The 16,406-nt window shown below is 44.8% G+C and overlaps 1 protein-coding gene across 5 annotated transcripts in view; it reads left to right on the forward strand.

Moving 5' to 3' along the window:
- Positions 1–14,915, forward strand: part of ZNF217 (zinc finger protein 217) — a 53,292-nt gene extending 38,377 nt beyond the window's left edge. For all 5 annotated transcript variants that reach the window (XM_053249931.1, XM_053249930.1, XM_053249928.1 and 2 more), the window contains exons 3-6: positions 334–459; positions 2,449–3,966; positions 9,494–9,620; positions 12,286–14,915. In XM_053249931.1, coding sequence (XP_053105906.1) covers positions 334–459; positions 2,449–3,966; positions 9,494–9,603 — 1,754 coding nt within the window. In that variant the 3' untranslated portion in view covers positions 9,604–9,620; positions 12,286–14,915. The remainder of the gene's footprint in view (positions 1–333; positions 460–2,448; positions 3,967–9,493; positions 9,621–12,285) is intronic.
- Positions 14,916–16,406: the final 1,491 nt, after the last annotated feature.

The raw sequence follows: 16,406 nt of genomic DNA on the forward strand, positions 1-16,406 counted from the left end.
TTTGGCAAACCTCAGGGGGAATGGGTTGCATAGTTGTGGGGCAGCCATCAATACAGTCTCTCTATGTGCTCTTATAGTTTGCATTCTCAGGATTGGTTTTCTTGCTGTTAGAACATGCTGTTGACATCATACATAGTTCAGTTTATGTAGTGGTTGTCAAGGGCTGTAGGGAAGGAGCAGGGTGGATAAAATATGCATGCTATACTTATGTGTCTGGTGGTAGCCACAATAGTACATGCTGTTTCTATTAGGGGTACAACACATGCATGAATCTCTTATTCACATTTATACTTCTGAATATAAATTTTATCTTGATGTTTTCCCTATGTAAAGATAAAAATGAAGACGGAATGGAAAGAGGAAAAGTTAAAAACCTTGGGACCTCCAGAGAATGCAGCTATTGTGGGAAATATTTCCGCTCAAACTATTACCTCAATATTCATCTCAGAACTCACACAGGTAAATTAGAATTGAACTCTTTGAAAGTTGGAATTTGAAGGGAGGGAGTTTTATTATTCATGTATCTACTGTAGACTTCAAGACTGACCACATTATCAGTACAAACACTGCAAGAATACCATAAAGTATAAATGAGCCATAATAAAATTAGTTTTTGCAAAAAAACCCACAGTAAGATTGAGAAAGATTACAGGAAAAACCACCCTGCTACCACCCCCACCCCCACCCCCCGCAGGGGAAAGAATAGTAGATGAGTGCAGAAATTTTTTTAATTTTTTTTAAAAATCCCAGTGCTTTTGAGATGCATGCTCTTCTTAATGGTGGAAAAAAATCATCATGATAAAGCAAGAACTGTCTTTTTTGGAACTCGCTTGATTCTTTGTCCCTGATGAAGAGCACATGGCTTGAAACTCTGGAATTTTGTGCAGCAAGACATGGGTGACGGTGGTTAGTTCTGCCCCTTTTTAAGGGAAGGGCTGCAGCTGGCACACAAGTCAAAGCTCTGAAAGCATGGCCATGGAAGTGAGCAAGCAGTGTCAGATCCAGGAGCCTACTCAAATTGCACAACTGTTCTTTCAGTGGGAGAACAGCCCCATCCAGATTCCCCCTCACTCTCTCTGGCTCTCCTGCAGTCCAACAGCACCTGTGTCTCCTTGGGATTTAACCATCGCTTCTTCACCCACATCCAGTCCGACACGGTCTCCATGGCTGAGCATATGTTTGTCAACTCCCTAGTGACGTGGAGCTTGGTGTTGCCAGCATAGTGATGGCACTGCTGCCCAACTCCCCGAGCAGCCTCCCCCCAGTTGTTCAGTGTTGTCAGTCTGCCTTGGGTTGTGATTCACTTTCAGGAAGCAACTTACTGCATGCTGAGGAAATGTGACAGTTCCTCTCTTGGTAGTTGAGATTTCCAGGCAGATGAGATGGCTAAGAGCCATGCTACTGCTGACCACAAATCTTCACAGTCATGCGTTGCCTCTTTTGAACAATGAAGCTGCCTTGGAAATTACACAACTGAAGAATGCAATAAAGACCATTTTTCAGCATTTCTTCAGGAAAAACTTTCCCCTTAGTTTTTGGGTTTTTTTTAGAAAAGATTATTTATAATTGGAGTTCAGTTGCTGGAAATTCAGTATGTGTGTTGTAGGGAGCGGGAAGGAGGCTGGACCTTAGTTATGAAACAAGCATGTGGCATCTTCCCTACCCCAAACTATTGACTCGAAGAATGCGCCCCTCCCACTGATGTTTGGTCAGTGAGATGCGTGCAAGGCCGTGGGGGAGTTGCACTGCTTTGCCACCTGTGTGGATATTAGGCCTCTAAGGAGCCAGACCACTCCTTATGCCTGTTCCTGGAGGATGTGGATACAGTTCCTTAGTGTTTGGCTACTGGTCCTTGTAGGGATGTAAAAGCCTGGAGAATAAATTGCCCACGCCCAGGAAAAAAAGAAAACACACACACACCCCGGCCTTCACATCTCTAGGAACACATCTCTGATGTCTTGGAACAGACATCAGGCTAGCTATAACACTTGTGTGTACACAAGACACAAATCATCATTATTGAATACACTACTTTTCAACAAAGTTCTCAAAGCATTTTTCACAGAAAAAGAAATGGGAGATAAGATGATTCTGCTGGGATGGTTCTATTGAAAGCATGGGTGGCTAACAGGAGGATTTGGGACTTTAGGCAGCAGCGTGTACTTTATTGTCCATCCTTACTCTTTTTCCAGGTCATGCTTAAATGCCTGAATTTTTTTTAAAAAAATCTTATTCTAGATGTCATGGTAGCTAATACAGAGCTAGTTCCAGCATTTGGGGCGGGAGTGGGGCGGACATTGATCTTCCTAGAATGTGAGTGAATGAAGAAGAGAAGAGCATAAAGATCCTTCTTGCCTTGTGATTTCCAAAAGGATTTCAAAGCTTTTTAACAGTGTTGTAAGAGAGGAAATGATGACAGTTCTGACTTTCGCTTCACAATTCTTTCAGGTGAAAAACCATACAAATGTGAATTTTGCGAGTATGCTGCAGCTCAGAAGACATCTTTGCGCTATCATTTAGAAAGACATCACAAGGACAAACATGTAGAAACTGCAGCTGATATGAAAAGCGACGGTAAAGGTTTGTTACTTTCTCAGGAGGTGGGGTTCTTGCCAGGCACCACTAGTGCTCCAGAAACCAAAAATCTGAAAAGGCTCCTTGAAGATGCCAAAGATGCTAAAGGAAGCCCACCTGTAAAACAGCAGAAAGAGATGTTTCCCTCCTTTCAGAGCACATCGAAAAGTGTAACTCAGGACACACACAAAGGTACAGACTGTAATGGCTTGGATGAGGACGCATCAGTTTCCTGCCTTGAAAAATTAAAATTGGAAAAAAATGCATTAGAACCTCAGGAAAACAACCATGCTGACAGGACTGAGAAAAGGAATTGTGCATCGCCAGAAAGTATGCTTTATACTGGTGCTTTGAAAGGCAGAACAAATACGAAATTTCCAAGTGGAATGACAGAAAATTCTAAAGAAAGCCCCTTAAATTTATCTACTGCTTCTTCCCAGGATGTTTCATTAATATCTCTCTCTCGAGGCTCCTTAGCAACCAGCACCTGTCCCTTTTGTACTTACCGTACACTCTATCCAGAAGTTCTAATAATGCACCAGCGACTGATGCATAAATACAATCCCAATACTGTTAATAAAAATGGCATCAGAAATAGGGCAGATATTAAAGCCAGGCGTACTGGATGCCCACCATATCTTTTGGGCAAGGATGTGCCCCCTCTGCCTCTTAACCCTGGGAAAACCAAGCCCTCCCCATCTGGCCAGTCGAAATCCCTGCATGTGGAGAAGGTGAAACAGTGTCCTGGTCTACAGAGCAAAGTGCCCACTCTTTCAGGGTTGAATTCCAGCAACATGGCACCAAATAACTTGAAATCATGCAAACAGCAAATGGCTGGAGCGCAAGTGAATATTTATAGGCAACAGCATGAAATACACCACGGCCTTGGTACCGCTCAAGCACAGGACAGAGGGAAGAGGCTGGATCCTAAAGCAAGAGTTCTGGCTTCTCAGTCGGGCGCAGTGAGTAGCAACATCAATGGCTCTCACGAGACTCCTCCGCATGAAGTTGTTTGGTCAAGTAATCAAGGAATAGGGTTTTTAAGTAGCAGACCTGCAGGGAATATAAACTTGGAAATTGATGGACTGCCTTCCAAAAGAGCAAGGCCGAATCACTTGGCTCCAGAACAGATGGGCGCTGCTCTGTATCGGAGAGGGAGCGATGCAGGCAGATTACATATTTCGGGCAGATATGCCAATCTGCTACCTCAGGAATGTTCACACGCCAAACCTGCATCCTCTTTCCTGCCTGCCAAACAAGGGCTCAAGAGCACTGCAGTAGATGCTATAAATCCAGTGACTATTCTAAAGCCATATGAAACATACGGCCCTGGACCATTTTACAGTTCCTTTGGCTCAAGCAGCATTCAAGTCCCCAGCTCTTCAAAAGAAGGTACAGCTGCTCTTTCGAAACTTACAATCAATTGTGACGTTCTCTAAAGCAAAACGGTGCTCTGAATTGGATGGTGATGTGTGTTAAGCCGTTGCATTGGCCACAGGAGTATTCTGTTCGCCTCAGTATGTTGTAAGATATTTCAAAAACTGCCCTATGGTTGGTGTCCTCATTAAATCCTGCCCTGGTCCTGTTTCATGTAATGGGCGGTATTAGTGTAGGAGTTCCCAACCTTGGGTCGTCAGGGGTGTTTGGGCTACAACTCCAGTCATGGAGTTAGCCATTGTGGCTGGGGTTAATGGCTCAACAACTTATGGGGACAGAAGGTTGGGAATCCCCTTCCGCATTAGGGTAATAGACAATGAGGTGATCCTCACAATCGCCCAAAACCGGGCTAAGGGTGCCTAGCCCACTTTTGGGCAATCATGTGCTGCAACGGGAGCCGTGTGGAGGGGCTGCTGCCTGTAAGCAGCCTCCCCTGCTCAGGGATCACTCCAGAATGCCCCGTGTGTTCGTGCAGGGCATTCTGGAACTTCAGAAGGCCGCGTGGCCCCCAATCCCCGCAGTGCCCGCCAGCTCTGTGACAGAGCCAGCAGGTGTGTGGGCGGCCGATCCGGCCGTCCAGGGCTGCCAGCTTGATCGTCTGTGTGGAGAGCGTGCTAAGCCCACTGTCCACGCAAAACCCCCCTTCCAGCGAGTCTCACTGATCGTGAGACCCGCCTCAATAATTAGTAGGGAGCATATAGGTACACCTCTTCTTTCTTCTTCTTCTTCTTTCTTCTTCTTCCCTGGACCAGTTTCTCAATCTTATTTACCCCGTTGTATACCAAAACTTTATTTGAAAGTTAAGCATTTTGTATAGGCAAGCCTCATTACTCCCGGGGTTTCTGTTCTTCTCCTACTACCGCAAATAATGGAACCACAAGTAATGAGGCATTATGGCGATGGGGAAAATGGGATTAGGTTTCTGGGCAAAAAAAGTCAAAAAAGGTGAGAAAGAAGCAACTCCCAAGTGCTCTGTGGGGTCATCTCCTGCCCTCCATGTGCCCAGCAATACCCCCCAAATGGTGAAATGCCCCCCAAACAGCTAAAATAGAGGGGAAGTGGGCAAAAAACCAACTGTACCATACTCTCCAGGGTCTCCGTGTCCACTTTGTGCCCAGCAATGTCCCCCCCCAAGCAGCGCAATGCCTCCCCAAAGTCAAAAATCATGGGGAAATGCCTGTTTTAAATATAAATGAGCCCTAAATGGTTCCTGCTTACATGGTCCTTAGGAAGGCATAAAAATGATGTCCAGAAGTGACCTCACGGTCACTTCCGTCCCTCTAGGAATGGCGGATACATGGGTTTTAACCCCTTAGTTTCCATGGATAATGAAATCAGGTGTCATATAGACACCTGTAGAAATGCAAAAACATGGATGGTGAGTCTGCAAATAGCGAGGTTTCCTTGTACCGCTTCTCCTACCATGTTGAAAACCTATACTTTTGCTTTCAGATACAAAATGCCCATGCTTTCTAGTGTGTCATAACAAACTCAACTCCTGCACAGTAGAATGCTCACTTTCCAAACTCTATTTCTAGCTAAACTTTTAAGATTTTCCCATTGAGAAAAAATTGCTGTTCTTTTCTAGTCATTCCGGTGAGTCGCTATCACTGTTTAAAACGGCTGTTCTGTTCTGTTAAGAAAAGCTCAAGGTATTAGACTCCCAGTGGTCTGCCAGCCAGCCAGCCTAGATACACCTGAGCCATATAATTTATTGTATGTATTTTATTGTTCAGTGTTTATACTGCCTTTCATAAAACATCCCAAGGCTGTTTACAAAAGCTGAAATACAATACAATTCCATAAAAATAATTTAAAACCTTAACATCAGTTAAACAGTATAAACCATAAAGCACCAAAAACAAACAAAAACACCAAACCCCACCATAAAAAAAAGACAATAGAAGCAGGAGAGTTGAGAAGCCTGGCAGCCCCAGGGGCGTAAACGCCTGAACAAATAAAAAGGCCTTTAGTTGTCTTTTAAAAGCAGCCACACATGTCAAAAGAGTGGACATTCACGGGGAGAACATTCCCGAGCCTGAGGGCAACAACAGAGAAGGCCCTGTCCAATGTGCTCGACAGTTTAGCCCCTCTCAGTGTTGGCACATGGAGCAAAGGCCCCTCTGACAACCTTGTTGGGCGGGCAGAAACCCTTGGGATCAGGTGGTCCTTTAGGTATCCAGGGCCTAAACAGTTAAGGGCTTTAACATAAATAAGCAGCACCTTGAATTGTATCTGGAAACATTGGCAGCCAGTCCAGCTCCTTCAAAATGGGTGCAGAGAAGAGATGTGGTCTTTTGGTAGCAAACATAAATTATCCCCCTTTGCTAAGCAGGGTCCACCCTGGCTTCCTTTAAATGGGAGACATGGGTTAGCACTGTCAGATATTATCCTGAGGGGATGAGGCCACTCTGGGAAGAGCATCTGCATGCTTGAGGTTCCAAGTTCCCTCCCTGGCATTTCCAAGATAGGGCTGAGAGAGATTCTTGCCTGCAAGCTTGGAGAAGCTGCTGCCAGTCTGTGTGGACAATACTGAGCTAGATGGACCAATGGTCTGACTCGGTATAAGACAGCTTTCTGTGTTCTACATGCAACCTACTCCGAGTGAGCAGTTCCAGAGAGAACCCTGGCAGCTGCATTCTGCACCAACAGAAGTTTCCGACCATTCTTCAAGGGCAGCCCCATGTAAAGCACATTGCAGTAATCCAGCCGTGTCGCAACTAAGGTGTGGGTGACCGTGGCCAGATCTGCCCTCTCGTAGAAAAGATATAAGAATCATACCTATTCTTCCATCCATACAATGAACTTGTTTAGCTTCAGTGCCATCAAGGCACCAAGTGCTCCTTGACCATTAATCAAGAATATAAGACAGCAGGGACTGGTTGCTCCCCTACTGTTTTGCTTTCCTGAGGGCTTCCACAGGACACGAAGTCCCAGAAACTATGAGATTAGGTGCTGTGCTATGTTTCCACAGCAATTGTAGCCTTAGTCGCTGCTTTCTGCCTGGCATTGTGCATGGTTTTGTGCAGCCTGTGAAATGTGCCGTTGCTTCTGCATTCAGCTGCCAGCACACCCCAAGGAGAAAGCGGTGCAAGTTATATGGGCAGCTACGAGCTCTAGGGAGGGCCCTTCATTACACAGCACTGTCTTGTGGCGGCTGTGAAGGGCTGCCTGTCTCCCTGTCTAAACGTAAAAAGCCAGTTTCTCTTTCAAGCTAGAAAGGGCGATCCTCAGAAGAAGAAGAATTAATGACTGTAAAAAATAAAAATCCTATGTAGACGTTTGAAGTACCTGGGGGCGGGTGGGTTGTGGAGTTGTACCCTACATCACATGTTCCTATGTAGAAAAAGATGTCCGCACAGGGGCTTACAGTGTAGTCCGGAATCACGTGATCACAGAACCACATGACCTCTGTGGTCGCATGATCAGTGCGCCACATGACATATGTCCAGGCAGCGCTATAGCCCCATCCAGACAGCACTCACGGTGACGACTCGGAAAGTGGGGAGGACGTTCCGCCCCGCTGCTGTCAGCCAGCCCCTCCTGCCAGGCACTCTCACATATAACGCCATTTGTGTGAAGGTGGAAGCACTGTAATCCTGATAGCTGGAACTTCTGTGAGTGGCAACCTGGATCGGCCAAGGTTCCCGCTCATGTGCCTGCACAGTTGCGGTGCTTCACACAAATGGTGCCATAAGTGAGTGCCCGGCAGCAGTGTGGACGTAATTCCCACTTTCCGAGCCTTAACCTTGAGCGCTGCTGCGCTCAATAGTCTGAATGGGGCTTATGGCAGCTGCATATGTGGGATTCAGCAGGGACTCCTTATATAAAAGGGGGAGGTAATTTCTGATCTAACTTCACCTTAAGTGGCGCAGCAGGGAAATGCTTGACTAACAAGCAGAAGGTTGCCAATGCAAATCCCCCCTGGTACTACATGGGGCAGCAGTGATATAGGAAGCTGCTGAAAGGCATCATCTCATACTGCGCGGGAGATGGCAATGGCAAACCCCTCCTGTATTCTACCAAAAGAAAACCACAGGGCTCTCTGAGTGCCAGGAGTTTAAATCGACTTGACGGCACACTTTACTTACTTTAATTTCTGATCTCCCATGGCTTCATCCTACTACTATGACGACTACTATTTATATTCTGCTTCTCAACAGAAGTTTCCAAAGTGGTTTATTTTATTGATTGATAAATTTATATACTGCCTTTCGTTAAAACAATCCCAATGCGGTTTGCACAAAATTTTAAAAAGGACTGTAAAACTTGCACAATTAAAATATTTACATAGAAAAATACATTATACGTGGCTTCCTGTTATGAGCTCCAAAGGGCTCATAATCTAGAAAGTGAGTAGATGAAGTAGACCCCAGCCTATGGAGGCATACTGTACAGAGGCTGGATAGGGCCTGTTGCCCCCCCCCCCCGCTAAATATAAGAGAATTGCCACCTTAACAGGTGTGTCTTTGCTCAGATAGCAGGGGTGACTCTCTCAGATCCTACAGTGTTCCAGTATTGTAGGAAACCGCATGAATAGGGATAGCGTGGGAACTAGTAGGTTGACACATACACCACCATATAGCTTCTGATGCTGATGAAGCTTTTCCATATGCTCTCATCTCTTCCACATGGTTTGTTCATTCCTGCGTGCCAAAGTGGTTTGAATTCCATTGTTGTATATTTGGGTTTTGGTGGTTTCTTTGGTGCATATTAGGGAGTTGTGTATTTTGGGCAAACATCTGCTCGAGGTGCTTTGCTGCCTTTGGCCAGGGCTTGGTTTAAGTGATTTTCTGGGTCCAGTCCAAATCTACAAGCCTGTGCAGATGCTTCTTGGTTTGTAGTAAGGCTGGATTTCTAGGATGATTCTCTCCAGCCTAAGGGGATTGTTGTGTTTGCAGTTGCCTTGCAATGGAAGAATCACAGATTCTGCATAGAATTTAGCAAATCTGTTCATTTTTGGAAATGCAGAAATTGTTAACTTTATTTATTTTATTTATTATTAAAACTTTTATACCGCCCTTCCAAAAGGCTCAGGGCGGTTTACATTAAAACACCTTAAAATCAGTTAATAATTAAAATAGAAATTATAAAAATTAAAAATAATTAAAATAAAAACTTGCTACTGAAGCTCAGATCTAAATCACTGTTCAGACTCCGGCAAAGCACTTGTGCTAGCCTGATTGGGTCATGTGTAGTGTGGCCATTAGGATGACCAGCCCTTCCCCGCATCCCCACCCCACAATAAAGGAGCACACTGGGAGGGTGTTGAGACATCTGCAGAAAATGTCATAATGGGCATGCTCTTGGCACATCCCCCTTTTTAATTGTGCGGACTGGAAAAGTGTCATCTGAACCAGCCCATCATGTACTTGAATGGTGGTGGATGAAAGGTGCTGTATTTCTTCCACCAAGTTCTTGGGATGAAGTTTGACTATGTCTCGCTTAATTCCTAATGCCTCCCAATATTTATTTTTACCAGGGAAAAGGCCAGTGTCGTATCAACACTTGTCTAGCACCATGCTACAAAAGCGAAGTTATGAGAGTCTTATTGGCAATACGCATAATCGATCGAATGAGAAGAGAACATGATTTGACTGCACTGAATGGTAAACCACACTTAAACACCACCAGTTTTTTGGCAATTCTAGCACTGACCGTAAATGAGGAATGCTTAAAAATGCTTTGCCACTTTTTTTTCATGGGGAGGGGGAAGACCCAACATTCTATGCTTCTGTGGTCAATTTTTTTTTTTTTTAAGGCATATCTAGTAAGTCAAGAAGATTGTCATGTTAGAAAGACACAACTGACTCTCTTCTGTCAGCCTGCTGCCGTTTTACTTTCTGAAAGGTTTCAAAACAGCATGAGGTGAGTCTCACGATCAGTGAGACTTGCCTGAATGGGGTTTGCGTGTAGATTATCATTCCTGCAGCCCTGGGCGGCTGGCTTGGCCTCCCACACGACTGCCGGCTCCGTCATGGAGCCGGCGGGGGCTGCAGGGATTGGGGGCTGCGTGGCCCCCGGAAGTTCCAGGATGCCTCGCACAAGTGTGTGGGGCATCCTGGAGAGACCCTCAGGGCTGGGAGGCTTGTTTCAGCCTCCCGGCAGGGGTCTCCTCATACGTGGCCATGGTGCGGAGCTGCACCGCGGCAATGCAGATCAAATAGACAGGGTTAGTGGAGCGCTCGCTCTGCTAAGCTCGTCGAAGGGGAAGGGGAATTGGGAGGGTTTGCTGCTGGGAGCCACGTGGCACTCATGGCAGCACACAATCCTCCGAAAGCAGGCTAGGCTACCTTAGCCCGTATTTGGTGGATTGGGAGAATCTCCTCCATATCTTAATGCAAGGAACAGAATCTCTGTTCTTTAACAGCTTTGGCATTCATTAGTAATTTGTATACTGGAGAAGGCCGATAGTGTTTAATAAGGGGTGAGCTATACACGTTTATGTTAAAAACACATAGAGCTTTTTCTCACGACTGGTGAAAGAGGGCTTGACAGGGTGAGGGTAGGAAGCCTGCCCTGCAGACGATCCCTTGGTCTTTGCTGGGCGTGTGGATCACATGCCCTGACTATGAGGGTTGGGGGCCAGGACGAGTCACCCTGGGCCCCAGAAGTCCCATAATGCACCATGCAAGTGCGTGGTGCATTGTGGGGATCCCCCCAGTGATGGGCAGGCACCCATCAGCGTTGCAGCATTGGTTGAAGGCTGCTGACACTGCCACACAATTAACAAAATGGGGCTAAGGGAGCACTTGTTTCCTTAAGCTTGTTTAAGCAGCTCTCTGCCTAGGTGGGTTTGCCGGGATCAGGCAGGATCCCGGCTGTTCCTACGTGCAGGCAAGACTGGGATTGGCTTCTTCAATCCGGTTTCCCCTGTGTGTGAGAACAGCCTCATCGTTTGGCCGTGTGTGTGTTCACACACAGGATCATAGCATTGGGTAAAGCCCTCCTCCCATGTCAGGGTCTTGGTCTTGATTCACACCAACTCCTGCACTTGCTGTTTGGGGAGATGCACACACTGCACGCTGGTAACACAACGAGGGTATTCTCACGATCACTGAAAAGCGGGCTAACGGAGCTTAGCCCGCTTTCCAGTCCTCGTGAGAACCAGCGGGCTCGCAGGCGAGCCTGGCGGCTAGCCCACCAAAGTCGCCCTCCCCTTAGCCCAGGTTAGTGGAGCAAGGGCTCTGCTAACCCGGGCTTCCTGATCGTGTATTGCCGCGGTGTGGCTCTGTGCTGCGGAAACACATGAGGCCCCCAGCCGGGAGTCTGCAAGCAGCCTCCCGGGCTTGGGAGTCTCTCCAGCATGCCCTGCGATCAGCATCACTTGGCCATCGGCAATGTTTGACTGTTGATGCTGTGTATCTAATAGCATTTGGTGTTCTGTATAGGTTATGGTTTGCTTTAAGATTTTCCCCCCAAGAATGTTTCATTTTTTAGTTTTCTCAGTGTATGTCCCTCACTTAGCCTTTATGACTGTGTAACACAACCTATTCATCACTTGTTAACAGCAGCTATGGGAATGGCTTTGTGGTTAAGGCTTATTAAAAAGACCCTGGGATTTTGGTCTGCATACAACACCTAATATCTGTCCCCTTCATCAGGTCCTGGCATTGGGAAGGGTGGGGAGAAACCTGTAATAATGTAATGTCACTGGATGTTACAAATGAGAACATTCCATAGGATGCTGCTCACCGTGGCAGCCCATGATGCAGAATGTCAGCCTGGCTCTGAAAAGAGGTTGGTTTCTGGCCCATACTTCAGCAGGACCACACAGTAGGGCAGTCCACATGATCTGCATTAGAGTGGGAGAAGCTTTCCACCCCAATTCAGGAGCGCTGTAAAACTCCCGGTTTCTGATAGTGTGTCAGATAAAAACAAGGTCAGAGGCAGGGAGCTTGATTGTGAGCTAAGCCCCAGCTGGGTAGGACAAGCACGCCCTATCTAGATTCCTCACCAGCTTTGGAATGAGGACGTAAGAAAAATTATCACCCGGATAGCACTTAGTTCACGCTCCTCATCTCTGACCTTCGTTTTTAACTGATACGCTATCAGAAGTCGGGAGTGCACAGAGCTCCTGCATGGGGGGGGGGGAGGCTTTGCCTACCCTAATGTTGATCATGTGAACAGCCCTAGCGTCTTTTTTCATATTCTTGTAGTACCATTTTAAGAAGATAAATAGGCTCTCTTGGAAATGATCGTCTTTTATAAACATGTCCAGCTGTGATGTTTTGCTTCTGTAGTGAGTCATTGCCTCTTGCTTGTGTGTTCCAGGTATGAGGATGCAAATTTTGAATTCCCTTGCAGTTGGTCCCATGAGAATAATGAATGATGAAAGCTACCAAACTAAGCTGTGATTGTACTGTGTATAGAGAAAAACACTACAGTTGTGTAATGGAAGGTCTGATCCCATTTGTACCGTGTGGACGTAAACGTTGTCTAAAGCTGGATTGCAAAGGACTGTCAAATGTGTGTATCAGTTCCTGATCTTGAATGATATTTTTTCCCCTTAGGATTACCATAGACCAAATGTTCAACATAAAGTATATTTTTGCATACGTACGTGCTGCTGAGAAGAAATCAATTTTTGAAGCTGTTTATAACCCTTGCGCCTCAGGTAAATCTGTGCATTGAATTTGGTTCAAATACTAGGAGGATTTTTGTATAAGGGTAGCAGTTTGTCAGATTTTGCTGTGTGCTAAACAATGTACATTAAAAAAAATCATCCAGAACTACATAGTTTGTGTTCATGTGCACAGTTCAAACACTCCCTCAGAGTAAAGCAAGAGCAATCTATAATCTGTTCAAAGAAAACTTGTACTACTTCAAACCGATGCCATTTCCTGAACATTGAAGGTGAGATGTATTTATTTTACTTCCTGTCAATAAAGGAGTAAGCCTTGTCACAATCCTTTCCTTACAATGTGAGTAGAAGGCCTTCAGCTAATGCCTTCTGACCTTCCAGTGGTTGCTGGAGAAACTTGCATATATGAGAGAGAGAGTTAACTTATTCCGTTCCTTTCTAAATGTTCAGCTTTAAACATATGTTAAATGAATTTTCCTATATGTCCAGAACAGAAAATAGTGTAACCCTTCAACACTGATGCAACCATAACTATACTAGGTGCCCTAAGGAGTTGCCTCATTTGCTAAAGTGGCAACTCCCAAAAGTCCAGCAAACGACACTATCCATCCCCTCGCACTTCAACTCATGGGAGAGGATTCCGGTAGGATACTGGGCAGCCACTGCCTCCTTAACTCAGCAAGTCTTGGTCAGGGTATAATGCGCATCTAGTCAGTACCTTCACTGGGAGGCTTCACTGGGGCTATATGTACAAGCCACTCACATGAGCATTCCCCTTATGAAGGTAATGGCTGGCCCATTTCAGTGGGCCCATTGTTTTCACTCAAGCCAAGAGTGGCGGGCAGGGGTAGGCATTCACTGCTGTCTGATGAAGTTCCTGTCCCACACTTGCAGATCTCCGGGGTGTGTGTGTGTGTGTGTGTGCGCGCGCCCAGCCCAGCCCCAAGCTGGTTTGATAAGTTCATCAAGGAGCTGTTTGTGTGAATTTAAGCATGTTTCCATTGCACATGATTGAATGGGGGTGGGAGGGGTTGTCTGTTCCCAACAGAACAGTGGTGCATATTGATGGTGGTTCCAAGCAGCTATTGAAGCCTCTAAGGACCACTTTACAAGAATATATTTTTTTGACTTACAAATGGTTCCAGGACAAAATGGTTTCAAGCATATTTTTTGCACTCTTGAATACGTGTTTCTTTGTATCGGATGTAAAATGGCAAAACAGACGTTCTTGGAGATTTCTCTATCCCTCCTCCCCATATGCAGCTTGCAGACATTTTAAATGTATGTCCTACTTCCTATGTATTATGGAATATGTAATTTTGATGTCTCTGTAAAACTGGCAATGTAATGAAGTGCTGTGTATCAGGAAATTGTACGCAATTTACCCTTTTCCTGTTCATAAGCTGAGCCATATGTACATAAAATCTAGATTTGTTTTCCTAGTTTTGCACTTTTATAGCCTATTTTTTGAAGATGAATACACTTGGAAGATGGTTAATCTATTTTTGCTTGATCCTTCAATGTGTACTATAAGTTGTCTGTCTCTCTCTCCTTTTTAAATAACAGATCTTAAGAAATAGACAAAGACCAGGGCTGTGCTTAATTACCACTTTTAAAAGAATCCTGTCTTATGTTGGTGCAGTTTTTTCTGAAGCGTTAGGTCCCCTTCCCCCTTCAATTTGGGACGTTACAAAGATGAATGGGTTTTTTTGGCTTTTGAATTTGGAGTTCATGGTTTCCACATCTGACTCAAGATGTCCCTTCAACGTTATCTTTTATAGCATGGTAAATGCTAAGCTTGAGCTCCTTTCAGTTCTGCAAAAATAACATTGGAAGCCCCTCCATATTGATGGTGTGTTTCCAGGAGGGGTGATCCTTGTGGGGATTTTCCCTGCAGGGCCTGAGGCTTCTGATCTTACTTTTTTTGCACAGGAAGAAATAGCTCCCACACCATGAACATGAATGCAGGAAGCGACTTTAGCTGCAGTCTATCAATCACATCTGCATAAGAGCGCCATAAAAGAATTTGCAGTACCAGGGCTTTCTAGATTGCACCTCTGGTCTCCAAAGTAGGTTTTGCCCATCAGTATTAACTATGGGATACTACTGTTTGGGGTGCCCCCCCCTTTTGGTCGGCAATAACAATGAGTATGCAGGTACAAGTTGATTTGTTATATTTATTTCCTTTTGATTTATTTTAATTGTGAAACCTTTAAGCTGTAGACACCATACAAGTCATTTAATTTATGATGTGTTTTCAGTTTAGCAAAATATGTTGTTACATGTGGATGTAAATATAGACTTGGTGTTTTTGCAAATACCTCGTTGTCCTTCATTTTTGTCTTCTGAACACATTTAAATATATGTGAGACAGACAAAATGTTGCTTTGTGGTTGTGATTTGAGGGTGTTAGTGTCATTTCCGTCTTAATTGCTGGTTGCATATAAAGTTTCAAGGATTAAAGCAGCATCTCACAAGTGGATTAGAGAAAGGGAATTCTTAGATGTCTTTTAGAATAAATAGATGTAGTGGAAAGAAATGGGATACACTTCATAATAAGCTAATGTTCACGTCAGTTGTTCTCAAAAGAGAAATCATTTTGGGAAAATTCTTAGGGTAAAGGGCAAGGGTTAGAATTGGCTGGGTTGGCTCATAGTATTTATGCTGGGTTGTCCCCCTGCCCAAAAACTGCTACAACTTCAGATCAAGTAGATGTTCTTTGACAGTATCCAGTTCTCTGGAATTGGAATGAGGGGGGTGGAAGAGCATGGAGTGAGGGGGGTGGAAGAGCATCTGCTTTGCATGCAGAAGGTCCCAGGTTCAATCGATGGCATCTCCAGGTTGGGCTGGCAGAAGGTCCTGCCTGGAAACCTGGAGAGCCACTGCCAGTCAGTGTCAACAGTCATGAGCTAGATGGACCAATGTATAAGGCAGCTTCCTATGTTGGATAGAAAGAGAGGGAGTAAGGAGATGCTGACAATTGATTAATTTGCTATAGGGGTTGAGATTAACTAGTTTAATTGCAGTGTTTAATTGCAGTGAAGCCTCTCTTCAGAATCATGTCAAAACCATACCACATTTCACCTCATTCCTCGGTGGAGCCATTGTTATCTGATTGTGGGTCTTTCCTGGATACTTTGAGAAAAGGTATGGGGTGCGGGTACTGTTTGAACTTGAAATTTAGAATTCTATCCTGAATATGTACACCAACTCTCATTACACAATCTTCAGAGCAGATATTAAATTGCAATGCAATATGCTAATAGAAATTTCCTTTTTTCCTGATAGAAAGTGGGTGTAAAGTGCAGTCGGGTATATGCACATTAAATGTCTAATTGCAGGCCGTTAGCATAAGCAGGATTTTTCTTGTGGAGGTAAGCCTAACTACCCCTCCCCTTTTACTATCTTCTAAGCACATATTGACAATTCTAGTGCTGATTCTGTCCTAACTCGTACCCTAGGGCTGTCTGTCTTTAAAGAAAATAAAGTGCCAATTGTACACTTTATACAGTGTGAAAATTTGTTTGGTACCTTGAAGAAAACACACACATGATGATTTAATAATAATAATAATAATAATATTCAATTTCTATACCATCCTTCCAAAAATGGCTCAGGGCGGTTTACACAGAAATAAATAAATAAGATGGATCCCTGTCCCCAAAGGGCTCACAATCTAAAAAGAAACATAAGATAGACACCAGCAACAGTCACTGGAGGTACTGTGCTGGAGGTGGATAGGACCAGTTACTTGAAGAAATAATGAGAAATGGTCTTCACCTCTGGAACCAGAGGTAGGATTTTGATACTG

The sequence above is a fragment of the Hemicordylus capensis genome, chromosome 4 (genome assembly GCF_027244095.1).
Source record: "Hemicordylus capensis ecotype Gifberg chromosome 4, rHemCap1.1.pri, whole genome shotgun sequence".
Taxonomy (NCBI): Eukaryota; Metazoa; Chordata; class Lepidosauria; order Squamata; family Cordylidae; genus Hemicordylus; species Hemicordylus capensis.